Genomic DNA, 15101 nt, shown 5'->3' on the forward strand with positions numbered 1-15101 from the left:
GAGAACCTAGGCAAGTTGCTAACTTTTCTCTTTGAGTTTGGTTACCTCTCGGGAGTCGGGGTTCTTGCGGAGCCTGACAGTGTGTTTTTTCTAGCGTTGTTGGGCATGCTTCCTTTCTTCCGTCTTCATAGGCATTTTGCCGAGTGTGCGAGTGGGCAGTAGCCAGACGTCAGGCGTCCCTCAGCAGTCCAGGGCGGACTCCTTGGGAGTGGTGTGCGACGGCTCTCAGCAGACACACAAGTGCCTGTCATCTCACGTTTCACGATTGATAGACCTGGTGCCGAAGGGGAAAACTGTCTCCAAGGGAATGAAAATATTAACAGTGTGCTCTCCTCCCGTGGTGGGGCTCGTGTGATTTAAACATTTTCTCTTTCCTTTTTAAGCTTTCTAAATATTTGTAGTGTTTATGTGTTCGTTGGATAATGACCCTAAAAAGCGTGCTGTAGTCTCATTCATTCCAGGACAGCTTCAGTAAGATGGACACTCTTCTTTGTTTCAGACTGTAATGTGAACGTACATAAGGGCTGTAAAGATGCTGCCCCTCCCTGTACCAAGGTGAGCTCTCAGCCGTGTGTGAGCATTACGTGTGGGTGTCTGGCTCGGTGCTTCATGTGATCTGTTGAGATTTGTACATTTACTAATTATTTCTGTCTAGATCTAGTTAAAGTACTTCAGAAGTAGTCACTTTAGTGGTGAAATAGCCGATGCTCACAGTGTGTACTGACTCACTTAACTGTGCCCTTGTAGATCGAGATGGAGGGAAAGCTCTGTCTGTGTCACATGCTGTGGGTGGGCTAGGCCTTCCGTCAGGACCTGCTTGGGCTACCAGTGCAGACCCCGGGCATACGGAAATGAAGTCTGGAGCAGTAATTCTCAAACATCAGCAGGCATCAGAATCACCTGGGGGACTTGTTAAAACACAGATTTCGGGGCCCCACTCCCAGAATTTCTGACCCAGGGGGTCTGGGTGGGTTCTGAGAATTTGCATTTCTGACCAGTTCCCGGGTGGCGCTGCTGGTCCTGGGACCACAGTGTGAAGCCCGCTGGACCAGAGGACTGTTCTCTGTATTTAGGGGGTGGGCTCGAGGGGAGGGAGGCATTCCTCCCGGTGTCCCCTTCTCTCCCACTCTGATGCCACGCCAGCCATGCCTGTGAGTGAGCATAATGCTCCTTCAGCGGGAAACGGGGTTGCCCGCTCTGTGTTCAATGACGCACACAGCGTGTCGGGTTACGGGCTTGAGGGTGACATGTCAGTGCTCCAGGTCATGGCGCCCTGTCGGCAGGAGGAATAGCCAGGAACAGAAAGAACAAACAGGAGAAAGGCAGCACTGATAAGAGCTCCTCCTTCAGCCTGGGTCTGGACCCAGAGCTGGAGATTCTCGGTTCCCCCAGGCTTTTAATAAAGCTGGGATCTTGATGAGGCATGTGTTCAGGAGGCACATCCTTGTTATAACTTGCATGTCTCATTATCGTAACGTTTTTCTCTTTGATGCATTTTATGTCTTCTTCTTTGAATTCCTCTTGGTTGGAAATAAAATAACAAGGAAAATGATACAGATAAGAAGCCTGTTCTGTGTAACTGTGTGGACATTCTTGTAGGCTAGTGGTTCTTTGATCTTACTTTCTGTGTTTCTCATATTCTTTACAGAAACTCCAAGAGAAATATAACAAGAACAAACCACAGACCATCCTTGGAAGTAAGTGATGTGGAAAATGGCAAGAACTTTTTTCGGTTTCCTACGTACCACATTTTTCTAATGTAAAAAGCCCCTTCCTTTGTTTCCTTCATTTGTCTGATTATTCTTTCTCTCATAACACATGTTGAGCGTAACTGGCACAATTTTCAGTTACATGAAGAAATCATGCAGATGGCATAAACTTCGGTGGCAGCCTAATAGCCTTTGTGCTACGTGAACTATATGGTCTTTGATATTAGGGAGAGCTGTATGGAGGAGGTATTATGATGTGGCCTCGATTCTATGATGCAGACTTGTGCGATATGCAGCATTGATGACAACCTCTGGGGGAGAGAGAGAAACGCTGTAGTAAATGCACATAATTTGATGTTTTCCTAGCGGTAGCACATGTTTATCTAGGAAGATAGGCACCACGTGCTTCTTAAGAATCACAAAGTTAGGAAAAAGCCTTCAAGTTGAGAATCTCTAGATTCTTACCAGTTGCTGTTGTCCATTATCACAGCAGCCTGGTTCATTTTAGCAGCTGTGCTGGAGGCTGCAATCCCCTCAGCTCTGCTGGGATGACAGTGAGGTTCCAGGGCATGCCGAGTTTTGTTTGCACACGGTTAAACTCAGTGGTTCCAGTTTTTTTTCTTGCATTACACACTGCTGAAATTTACACGGTTTCCCTTAGGTAACCTGCAGCCTTTGACAGTCTTTGCATAGCGTGCATTGGCCTCCCAAGTCTGAAACTCCTGTGATTTGTCCTTTGCAGTTTCTTCTGCCTCAGATGTTGCATCGCTTTCCAGGAGGCAGACGTTTTCTGTGGTCACTTTTCATTTCAGTGCTGCAACCATGTGACCAGTGTTTTAAAAGCCCCTTGAATCGGGGTCATTGCAGTATGCAAATTGGTGGAGGCATGTGATTGTGTGATGTTACTCCAGGGTAAACCGTGCAGGCAGCAACAAATGTGACGTTATTTACTCCCCTGCTTTGACATCGGAAGCCCCTTTGACCTCCGTTGTAAAATGCTTCTCAATTTCATATAGTTAAGCATGTGAATAATTAGAAAGCTTCTCTTAGAATTCAGAGAACACCATCTATTCCTTCTCTTTACTTCGGAGTTGTGAGAATAAAATTGAATCATACATGTGTAGAATCTCTTGTAATACCTTGGGGCTCCATGTAAGTATTTTTCCCCCTTGAGAAGGCTGTGTGCTGAGCTATAATATTACAGGACTGACATGTTTTCGGAGAGTCACTTTTAGTACACATCAAATGTAAATGCGTGGATACCCGTACATTTAGAACTGACCAGAGAGGTACTGAAGCACCACTTCATTTTCAGTGTGTGAGAGAGAAAAGCCCCGCTTGGCTTGTGGGTTTCATTTGCCTGATATTCTTTTTGTTTGTTTGTTTGTTTTCTCCTGCTCCTTTTATTATTATTTGTGTATGTGTGGTAAGAACACAACATAAGATCTACCCTCCTAGAAACTTCTAAGTGTGCAGTACAGCAGTATTGTGAGCTATAGGCACTAGGCTGTACAGTAGATTTCCAGAACTTATTTACGTTGCATAACTAGACCTTTGTGCCCTTGGACCATCACTGCCCCATCTCACTCTCTCCCCAGCCCTTGCAAATCACCATTCTACTCTCTTCTATGAGTTCAACTGTTTTAGCTTCCACATGTAAGTGAGGTTGTACAGTATTTGTCTTTCTGTGTTTCATTATTTCACTTAGCATGATGTCCTCTAGGCTCATCCATGTTGTTGTAAATGTCAGGACTCTCTCCTTTGCCCGACGTTCTCATACCATAAAGAACAGACTTCCCAGCATCATTCCAGTCTGACACGCTGTGTGTGTGTGTGCGTGTGTGCACGTGTTTGCTTGTTCATACACACAGTGTGCTTTCTACCAGTACTGCTAATAACACCTTGCACCTGTTTAAAGCTGGCTCGGAGGGACACAAGCAGTGCTTTATGGGCAGGCATTCCCAGCGCTTCCCCATTCCTTTTTCTTGTTTGTTTGTATAATCCCAGCCGCCCACAGTCTCCAGGTGGATATGCTCAAGCAGGCCTATGGCTTGGGTATCAGGAGGCTGTGCAATGGAAGGGACATTTGGAGCAGGTGTCGGGATGTGGCAGGGAGGCTGGTTTCAAGACTGGGCTTGTGACGCAGTAGAAGTGGCCGTTGGAGTGCTCAGCTTTCTGGCTTTTACGTGACTGCCCTTGCTCGTTGGGATTACTGCCCTCTGTGGAAACTGCATGAAGCATCCATTCTGATTTCCAGATTCTTCGTTTAGAGACGGCCCCCTGCCTGGTCCCTCCTTGCACCCTTCCTCCTCCATGCCGATCGGGCTGCCGGCTGGCAGGAAGGAAACCACAGGGCAAGTCCATCCGTTGTCCAGAAGCGTTCCTGGCACGACCTTGGAAAGGTAAGGCTCAGGGAGGCTTCACACCTTGACGTCTCAGGGCCACTGCAGGGCTGACTTTTCTCTCTGTCCCTCCAGCTTCAGGAGGTCAGGGATGTCCTTGGAGTCCGAGAGTGACGGGAGCACCTGGAGAAGCAGGTCGCATTCCGATGAGCTGTTCCAGCCCATGGGCTCGTCTCCCTCCACGGACTCCTTCTTAATGGAAGGTGAGGAGAAGACACGCTTGCATTTACTAGTGTTTGTGTAAGCATTTGCCAAAAGGAATGTTTTCTGAGGGATACAAGATTGAAAAGTACTCTTTTGTTCTTTTTAAAAGAATTTTATTTGATGGTGTATCTTAGGTACAGGTTCTTCTGATAAGAAGAATAAAACTTTAGCCCCAGAGGAAACTCCCAGGTAGTGACCAAGGAAGCATGATGTATTTTTTTAAATGATCTTATTCCCCCCAAACTATGTCATAAACATAATGAAGAAAAAGAAATACATGTGTGCTTGCTTTTCTTTTGAAAAGTTTTATAGCTGTTGATGAATTGGAATAGGATCGGACATTACAACATATATATTTCAGTTACTTAAGATGGACTTGCCTGCATCTCTGAGATCCTTATCCCCGTCTGTGGCCTCCTACTTCTGGGGGGGGATAAAAGCATTTTTAACAAACATGTTGTAGGATAGGACAATCTGGGGAATGCTTATTGTACCCAAGCTGTACCAATAAGTGAAGGAGAAGCAAATGAAAGGGGTAGTGGCGAGAGACGAGTGGGCTCTTCCCCCGGAATCGGTTTATTTCAAATCCACTGTCATTGTGTCTCTACTTCTCTGAGCTGGAATCTCTCTAAGGAGTGCTGTTTGGACAAAGAGGATTCAGTGTTCCTGAGGGGTGTGTGTATGTGTGTTGCCAAAGTCTGTCAGAAAGATCTGTACTCACTCGTGACCTACGCTTCGCCTTATCCCCCGCCGCGCGTTCATGTTAAGGACAGCAACCGAGGGCAAACCAAGTGGACATGCACAAAATTCAGCTTTGAGTAAACAGTGCCGAGTAACCTGCGGCAAAAGAAATCAGTGGCTTCAAGATTCTGTAAGCACATTGTGGACTCTGCAGGTTGCCAAAAATAAAACTAAAATAGAGCAAGCCAAAACAAACAAGAGAATCATCTCCTTTTTTTTTTTTCTCGCATATACAGTGTCAGTGTTTTAATACCTGATTCTGCTTTGCCTTCTTGAGAGAGGTCTTGATTTGAACCATTTCACTGGTTTGGTCTCAGATGTTTCGACTCACGTCAACAAATATTTTGGCTTTGTTGTTTCTGTGTTCATGGGGGTTTATTTAGTGGGTACATGTGCAGGTCCGCTTGTGTCACGCCTGTTGCCCCATTTCTGGCTTTTCTTTTCTCTTCTCAACACACAGTTGATGTCGTGGATTCATCTGTGTGGCGTGACCTCAGCGGTGACGCCCAGGAGTTCGAAGCAGAATCTTGGAGTCTGGTGGTGGACCCCTCGTTTTGTAGTCGGCAGGAGAAGGATGTCATCAAGAGACAGGATGTCATTTTTGGTAAGCATTTCGGACTTGGGCTGCAGCAGTGTGGTGCAGAGGGAAGAGCTTGGGATCTGAAACCATACAGACCTGGGTTCAAACCTGGGTTCAGATCCCAACTCTACCCTTTCCTAGTTGCTTGAGCTCAGACCTCACTCACCTGGACCTCAGCTTTTCCTTTTGTGGAATGGGGATACTGATACTCAGGACTAAAATGTCCTGAGGCTTAAGTAAGGCATTGCGAGTACCCGGTACAAAGCAGGTGTTACTTCTCACTCCCTTTCCAAGTTTACTTGGGCATGGCCTGTACTCTTTTACCTCCTCTATTTTAAGAATCACAGTGAATTTTCATGTGTTTTAAGATGGGGTAGACAGGCCTGCTGCATGCATTGCCCAGCGGTTTGCCTGCTGCACACACTGGGGACTGTGGCTCATATGGACGCAGTGGGACTGGCAGCACCTGGATGAGGGCCCTGTGAGATTGTGCTGCGGTCTGAGTACAGAGTTCAGCCATGGGAGGTTTTACGGTGTCATGCTATTTGGGGTGAAGGCAGGCTGAATTAGGGGAAGCTAAATTATAGACTAGTTAGGAAAAAAAGAAGTTTAAAAAATTTTCAAGCATAGGGAACCATATTCAATATCTTGTAATAACCTTTAATGAAAAAGAATATGAAAACGAATATATGTATGTGTATGCATGACTGAGACACTGTGCTGTACACTAGAAACTGACACATTGTAACTGACTATACTTCAATTAAAAAAATTTTTTTTCAAGTTTAAAGTAAATGGTCAAAAGTGGTTCCAAGAAGATACCTTGCTTTAAAGATGAAACTAGCTCTTAGTTTGCGCTAATCCTGTGTGTGTACACATGAGCCACGAAGTCCTGTGGTGAGGAGGGCCCCTTATCACCTGTGTGAGGTGGCGGTCATACTAATTTAGGTCAATAGGAATACTTTTTAAAACCTGAGGTATAATTGACATGTAACATTATGTTAGTTTCAGGGTTACAACATAATGAATCGATATTTGTATAAACTGCAAGATGATCACCATGATAAGTCCAGTTAACCTCCAAGGATGCCTGTTTTTTTAAAGCGTGGTTCTGCTCACCTGTTTCAGAGCTAATGCAGACAGAGATGCACCACATCCAGACCCTGCTCATCATGTCCGAGGTCTTCCGGAAGGGGATGAAAGAGGAGCTGCAGCTTGACCACAGCACCGTGGATAAAATCTTCCCCTGTTTAGATGAGTTACTCGAAATCCACAGGCATTTCTTCTATAGTATGAAGGAGCGAAGGCAGGAATCCGGTGCTGGCAGCGACAGGAATTTCATCATCAACCGAATTGGCGATATTCTAGTCCAACAGGTAAGAAAGCTGTAAAGGTCCTAAAACCTCAAAACCTAAAAGTGTGCAGGCTCTCTGGAGTGTTCAGAGCCTACGGAGAAGTGGAATTGGTCTCGTTGTGATTTTTGACAGGTTTGGCTGGTTTTCTTTTCCTTGGCACTGGTACGTATGACTGATGTCTGAGACAGCCGGTGACTGACCCCTCCGTGCGCCACAGGACTTGGCAGTATCATCCATCCCTCGCCCTGTCTCTGTCTCCAGCAGGAGGCACAGCCATAAAGGAATTCCCTATGGAAGCTGACTTAAACTTCTGGATGTGGTGGGCTCTCTCATAATATGCCTTCCCCCTGGGCCCATGATAGTCCCACCAGTACCTCCAGGATAAACACTGGCTCATTTCTGGAGGAGTGAGGCAGATCTGTTATCGTTCAGGCCCTGGAGCTAATGTCTGGGGGATAAGACAAGCAAATCTCACTAAAAGGGGGCTCTTCTTAGTGCTTGGGATGCTTGAAACATCAGTGAGAATGGGCTGTGCCACTCTCCTAATTAAAAAACAAACGAACAAACAACTTACTTCTGACAATTTGTTTTGGCCCCCTGATCTCTCTGAAAGCGGCTCACTATTTGAAACACACTAACACAGAAGTTAAGTGACACGTATCTGGAGACCTTAGTACAACAGGCAGCACTTTTAAGGTACTTCCATCATATTGTCTCACTTAACCTTCACAATACAGTGAAGTAAACATTATTTTCCCTACAACCGAGGCATGGAGAAGTAATGACTTTCTCAGGTTCACACATCTCATAAGTGGCATCACTGGGATTTGAGCTGAGAATATGACGTCTTGAGACATCGCAGGGACATTCTGTGGAAACCTTCCACCATTGCAAGTCTCTGAGTCCCAGTAATGCAGGGAGTCTCGTCTGTTTGTTTTGCTACTGTATTTCAGCACCTAGAACGGTGCTTGGTACTATAAATGTTTATCGAATGAGTGGGTCACTTGAGTAGAACACTAGGAATTCACTCCAGTGCTATGTTTTGCAGTCGCTTATAGCTTTTGAGGAAAGGCTTGGAGAGCCATCCCTAGTTACCTTAGTTTGGCTTTCTCTGGGTAGACGCCAAAATGTCATCTCCAGAATATTAATTTTGTATCAGTTTCACCCTGTGACACACACCAGTGGAGGTCAGCTTTTGGGCTGTATGCCAAAAATTCGGAAGTTAAGTTCAATAATAGAAATATGCTTAAATACAAATATTTTTAATGCACAAAAAGAAAAATAGAACTGTGACAAATGCCCAAAATCTACTTCCACTTGCCTAACAATGTATAAAATCCACCTTAGTAATGAGTTTCTAATCAAAGCACTATCTGATTTGCATATTATCTTTAAAATCCTAGATCTGCTCTGTCTTCATAATTTGCCTGAAGCATATGCAGTGCCAGGTTCAGAGGCTGTACAGTACTTTGCAAGACAGTTTGAATAAAAATGTCTGAATGTGTCTTTGTGACCTTGAATCTGAGTGCATTCCAAAGTGAAGAGCAGGATTATTTTACCGTTTGAAAGTATTTGAGTCCATCTCTTTCCTTGATCCAAACAATCATTATTTTAATTCTAGTCACTTAAAACATTTTCGTTCTTTACATCACTTTTCATAGCTAACATAAACTTCACATCTGTACGTTATATTTTTATTTAATTTGTGTGGACAACAGCAAGGCTGAAGTTGAGAACAAGGTTTGGGAAGCTGGCTGTTGCACAGGGTGAGCCTGGCGGTCTTTTAGATGAAGCACTGGGGAGAGATCCTCAGTACTCAGAGAAAATGATTAAGTCTGCTTTTGTGTTCCTGTGGACGAGTATGCTTAGTGGGTGTGGCAAGGGATTCCTTCCGGCACTCTGTAAATAAAGCTATTTCCTGAAAAACCTATTAGCAAAATTCTCAGACAGTGGCTGTGGGTGTGGCGCTCTGTGGGAACCGAGGAAGAACAAGGTGTTGAAAGGTGCAGGAGAGAGTTTGGGGAAGCCCCCCACTCTGACCTCGGAGACTCAGGAGGATCTCAGGAAGCGAGGCTGGGATTGAGTCAGCGGGAACGTGGAGTGTGGGTGAGGAGCTGCGAGCCTGTGGGACGTGGTTGGGGTGTAGCAGTCGTTCCCTACTTCCAGTACCTGGGAACCTCCCAAAGCTTGTTCAGATCCTGTGCTCCCAACCCCTAGTGTGGTGTTTGATAGGATTGGGTCTGGGATTTGGCATTTTAAAATTATTTCTCCCCCACTGGTAGTATCTTAAAAACTGTAACACAGTGCCACAACCAGAATCCTGATATAGATACAGCAAAAATACAGATCATTTCTGCTGCCACAAGGATTCCTCATCTCTGGCCATTTTATAACCACATCTACTTCCCTCCTGTCCCCAACTCCTGGCGACCACTAATCTCTTCTCTCTTTCTATAATTCTGCCATTTCAGAAATGTTATATAAATTGTACACGTTATATAGATTATAGACACAGTACGTTCCTTTTGCACTGGCTTTTTTTTTCCACTTAGCACAGTTCTTTCAATCATCCAGATGGCTGCATATGACACTACTTCATTCCTCTTTACTGTTGAGTTGTATACCGTGGTATGGATGTTCCACAGTTTGTTTAATCATTCACTTGTAGAAGGGCGTCTGGTTGTTTCTAGTTTGGGACTATTACACATAAAGCTTCTATAAACAATCACATGCAGATGTGTGTGCACATTTAAGGTTTCATTTCTTCAGGATCAGTGCCTGGGAGTGCAGTTTCTGGGTTGTGTGGTTGATAATAGCATGTTTAGTTTTCTAAGAAACTGCCAGCTGTTTTTCCGTGTACCATTTTACGTTCCTATCAGCAATGTACAGGTAATCCCGTTTCCCCACCTCCTCGCCAGCATTTGGTGTTGTCACTGTTTTTTATTTAACTGTTCTGAGAGGGGTGTAGTGATGTCGCCTTGTGGTTTAAATCACAGTTCCCCAGTAGCTTATGATGGACATCTGTCACATGCTTATATGCCATCTGTATCTCCTCTCTGGTGACATGTCTGTTCTTGTCTTTGGCCCATTTTCTAATTGGATTTTTTTTTTAGTGTTGAATATTGATATTTCTTCATATATTCCAGATACTAGACTTCAGTCAGATATATGGCTTGCAAATATTTTCTCTAAGTCTGTAACTTCTGTAGTTCTGGTGAGGTCAACATGTCAGGTTTTCATTTTAAGGATCGTGCTTTTGGTCTTCAAGTCTCAGAACTCTTTGTTTAGTCTGAGATGCCAAAGGTTTTCTCCTGTGTTTTTTCTGAAACATTTTATATTTTTACGTTTTACATTTAAGTCTGTGATCCATTTGGACTTAACTTTTGTATAAGACATGAGACTTTGGTTGAGGTTCTTTTTTTTTGGTCTGTGGATATTCAGTTGCTCCAGTCTCATTTGTTGAAAGGGCTGTCCTTCCTTCAATAAATTGCTTTTGCCCTTTGTCAAAATCTGTTGGGCATTTTGGGTTCCTATTTTGTTCCATTGACCCGTGTGTATCCTTCCGCAGTTCCTATTACTGTAGTTAAATAATCTTGAAATTGAATAGGCTTTATTCTTTTTCAAAACTGTTTTTAGCTATTCTAGCTCCTTTACCTTTTGATATGAATTCTAGAATAATTTTCTCTATGTCTATAAAAAACTTGCTGGGATTTGAAAAGAATTGTATTAAACTTGTATATTAATCTGGGGAGAATCGATATCTTTACGCTGTTGGATCTTCCATTCTGTAGACATGGTATGCTTATTTAAATCCTCTGGTTTCTTTCACTAGCATTGTGTCGTTTCAGCATACAAGGCCTGTGTATGTTTTACTCGATTTGTACCTAAGTATTATTGTTGGTGGTTTAAGGATCATCTCTTGAGATATATTGGCCTTGAGCGTAGATAAAACTATGCGAAGGTGACAAGACCAGAGGTAGTGATGTAAATGTTAAGTACTTTCTAAGGGGGTGTAGGTGTGGTCTGGTTTCTGTTGCAGTGATCTTCAACATGGACATGCGTACACAGTGTCGTCAGAGTCTGAAAATATTGGCATTTAAATAATTCAGCTAATTCTCTCCATATCACCTTATGATGTCAAGTTGTTTCCCATGTGGAATTTTCTACAAGTCATGGTAGTGAAGTATCCAGCTCACATCTCTACATGTGTCCTTCAGTTAATAAATTTGCCTTCTGATTACTCACCTTTCTCTGTCATCTTGGTTAATGATAACCTGCCTTTTGATCCATTTGTGGTGACAAAAATCAAATTCCCAAGCTGAGGACTGAGTTCATGGACACGATCAGTTAGCCACTGTAAATGTCAGCCTTCCTGAGGATCTGCAAACATTGCCCCATTCCCTTCCTTCAATCTATAAAAGTATTAAAACTATAAATCGAAATTATAAAGTTGCACAAACACATAAAAAATACATCAAATGTTTTTCATTTGACTGTTGAAAAGTGAGTTAGTTCAATATAATATAATTACATTAGGTTGATGTCTTCCTCTTAACTCTTTTTTAAAAAAATTGTATTTATTTATTTATTATTTTTAATTTTTTTAATGGAGGTATTGAGGATTGAACCCAGGACCTCATGCACCGAGCTGTACCCACCTGCCCTCTTAACTGTTGACTGCTACCTCTTATTTTAATTTAAAAAGCGTTCAGGGAAGAGAAGTGATTTTTGTCAGAAATTCCAGGATGTTTATTCTTTGTTTGCAAAGAATATATTAAAAATATATGAAAATTGTATGTTCTTTTTAGTGTTTAGAACTAAATTTATAAACCATCATTGAAATGTTATTCTTTGCAGTTTTCAGAAGAAAATGCAAATAAAATGAAGAAAATATATGGAGAATTCTGTAGCCACCACAAAGAGGCTGTTAGCCTCTTTAAAGAACTCCAGCAGAACAAAAAGTTTCAGAATTTTATTAAGGCAAGTATTTTAAAACTCTGTTTTAATGGTAAGCCTGCATGAGGCTTCTGCTTGTTTCTTACATGATCTAACCAAGTTTCACATCTAGAAGCTGTTTTTCAGGGAGGAAGGAAATGATAGTTTTATGGCAAAGATAATCTCTTTTTCTGTGCTAGTAGAATATTTCTCCAAAATCATTTACTTTTGTATCTTATATTTGTGAAGTCACGTTCTCCAAACTTCCAAAGGGCACCTTTGTAATATCCTATGAAGCTGTTTCAGGCCCTGACAAGTTACAAATTGGAAGAACCAGAGAAAAATAAAGAATCTACCCTATCCGCACCAGATGAGTTTGAGGCAAATGTGTGATGTACATCATTTCATATGTAACTTACATCTCTAAACCATATGTCTTTTAAAAATTACAATAACATTATTACACTTAAATTAACAATAATATGTTATTTAATACCTTCAAACAGCTCATCAGTATTTACATTTCCCTGGTTATCTCATAAAATTGGATTGCTTAAATCAGGATCTGACCAGGGTTCATGTATTGTACGTGGGGATTATGTCTTTTTAAATTGCCTTTAAATTGAATGCTGCCATCCCATTTTTAGGGAGGGGGGCAACTTACTTGTTGAAGAAACTTGTCCTTTAGAATATCATGGATTCTAATGTTTTTATCTACCATTTTAAGAATGCTACCTCCTTTTTTTTTCTTTTTTAACATATGTGTGTATTGAGAACTTGCAAAGAATATTTTGAGATTTTTAGAAAAATACTGTCCTGTGTAGAGGGAATTTTAAATGCTACGATGAATAGTAAGAAATGTAGAGAAAAATCTATTGGAAAAATAAATAGTTAATTGCACACTCATGTTCAAAATCTGACTTTGATTTCTGAGTATTTTTCAAAACGTTTGCTTTTCATGAATCTTAGCACTTACAAGTATTAAATTTTGCTCATTTTTGGAATTAAATACATAGATACATCAGAGTAGCTTGAAACTTCTCAGTCTTGGGGAGTTGGGTTATTGAAATTAATGACAAAGTGTACAATTTAGTGATAATATATCAAATTTTAATTAATGATAATACATGTTATATCTGAATAGAATTATACTGTTGTAGATTCTCTGTATTATTAAATTCCTACCTAAAAAGAAAATACAGGTAGAGTTTACATATATTAAAAAAATCTATATGTTTTTATATATTTTAAGCTCCGAAACAGTAATCTTTTGGCTCGAAGGCGAGGAATTCCAGAATGCATTCTGCTGGTCACTCAGCGCATCACAAAATACCCTGTGTTGGTGGAAAGGATATTGCAGTACAGTAAGGGTGAGTGATGACTTCTGGGACAAACATTTGCCTCTTCCATTAGTTTTCAACGTAACTGAGGTGTTGTAAACAGCTATAAATGCTTGTGGCCTCTGATTCATAAAGATTTTTCATTATGGAAAAACGGTAGAGCCTTAGGATTCAGATCCATTTTGAAAAGTTGTCTTTCATAATGTGGCTTGGCCAGTAGTCTGCATTCCTCCAGGCAGCCCAAACCAAGAAGGCTTCCTCATACTTCGACCCCGCCCTTCCCTTCTGCTTTTCCCACACCCAGTCCTTCATACCTCTGCTTCTTCATCTTGCTGTTACCTTCCCAGCTGTCTGATGAAGCGCTGGGAAGTGCGATCAAGCCTCACCTCTCCCAAGCAGTGAATTCTTAGACTGAGAATGCTTCCTGAAGGAGCCTTTTTTGACCCTGACAATTCATCCAGCTCAGGGACCAACATCTGGGTACGCTTTAAGAAGCTGTTAATGCACGTGGCTGGACTGTATGCTCCTTGTGGGGTCCAGATGCAGTGCTTGGTGTGGTGGCTGGTACACAATAGGCTCTCAATAAAAAAATATAACAGTGCAATGAATGGATGGGTAAAAGTGCCTATTCCTCAAGCTAGCTTACTGATCTTGAGTAAATTACTAGGGTGGTCATGTGCTGTGTTAACAGGGGCTTGGGTGTGGCATCCTGTGCACTTGCTTTGCCATTGCAGATACTTGGCTCTGCCACTCATTTGTTGGGCAAGTTAATGAAATGAACCTCAATTTTCTCCTCTACAAATGAGAATAATCCTCATGTTACGGAATTGTTGTGAAGATTAAATGAGATTATCTCAGAAATTGCCCAATACACAGCCTGGTTATAAACAAAGTGCTTGATAAGTGGAAGCTGTTTTTATTATCTTTATTCTGATCCTTTGATTTGGACATCTTGAACATGGTAATGAGATCTTAAGAGCCCACTCTAAAAAAGTCAACTTCTAACATCATTTTTTTTTTTTTTGGAAGCGGTCTAGGTGAGGAGAAATGCATGATATAGTCTTTCCATGTTTTTAGTCACATTAGGACTTAAGTTCAGGCAGGAACGGTAGCGTCTATTCCTTACGTCCCATTTGTACTGCTTCCTATAATTTAACATAAAAGAAAATATAAGCACTATGTAAAGAGAAAAGCCTCATAATTTTGTTCTCAGTAAAAGAATGAAAGCAAAATTAAGACTCGCAGTTTGCATTGAGGTTAAGTTTAATATGATACCTCAGAGACTAACTTCGGTCCAATTGTGTTAGGTCAGCTCGTGCTCCGCTGAGTCACCCCATGCCGAATTCCAGGTGGAGTGCATAGTAGGGATTGCCTGCTGTGTGGCACCGATGAAGTGTGACTTGTGGCTCCTTGGGCATAGCCGTCAGAGTGTCCGAATGGACCCTGCCTCCTTAGTGAGGTCAGACCTTTCCAACCAGCTGTCTCTCTGGCTTCTGGGAACATCGGCTCCATGGCTCTATTATGGCCACGCTTTTTGAACTTTATTAGGAATACCCTTCGCCTGGGGATCTTGTCAACAGGCAGACTCCGACTCAGTAGGTCTGGGGTAGAACCCCAGGTAAGCGATTCTAACAGGATTCCCAGGTGAGCCCACGCTGCTGCCCTGGGAGCTGCACGCTGTTACAAGACAGTCGTTTGTCCCTGAAGGTCACAAGACTTGAGCCTTTTCTTGGCCTTAGTTTAAGTCAGCTTGTAACTCACCTTTGATTTTCTCTACTCAGCTTTCCTATACATGAAATAGGCTCTTTAGAAGGAGAAACTGTTCTTGGAGGCAG

At 42.3% G+C, this 15101-nt stretch overlaps 1 protein-coding gene across 2 annotated transcripts in view; it reads left to right on the plus strand.

Moving 5' to 3' along the window:
- The window catches only part of ARHGEF28 (Rho guanine nucleotide exchange factor 28), a 276974-nt gene that overhangs the window by 208183 nt on the left and 53690 nt on the right, over positions 1-15101 (plus strand). For both annotated transcript variants that reach the window (XM_031446715.2, XM_064481524.1), the window contains 8 exons: positions 500-555; positions 1649-1697; positions 3967-4111; positions 4187-4314; positions 5517-5660; positions 6765-7012; positions 11849-11971; positions 13179-13296. In XM_031446715.2, coding sequence (XP_031302575.2) covers positions 500-555; positions 1649-1697; positions 3967-4111; positions 4187-4314; positions 5517-5660; positions 6765-7012; positions 11849-11971; positions 13179-13296 — 1011 coding nt within the window. The remainder of the gene's footprint in view (positions 1-499; positions 556-1648; positions 1698-3966; positions 4112-4186; positions 4315-5516; positions 5661-6764; positions 7013-11848; positions 11972-13178; positions 13297-15101) is intronic.

The sequence above is a fragment of the Camelus dromedarius genome, chromosome 3, assembly GCF_036321535.1.
Source record: "Camelus dromedarius isolate mCamDro1 chromosome 3, mCamDro1.pat, whole genome shotgun sequence".
NCBI classification, from domain to species: domain Eukaryota; kingdom Metazoa; phylum Chordata; class Mammalia; order Artiodactyla; family Camelidae; genus Camelus; species Camelus dromedarius.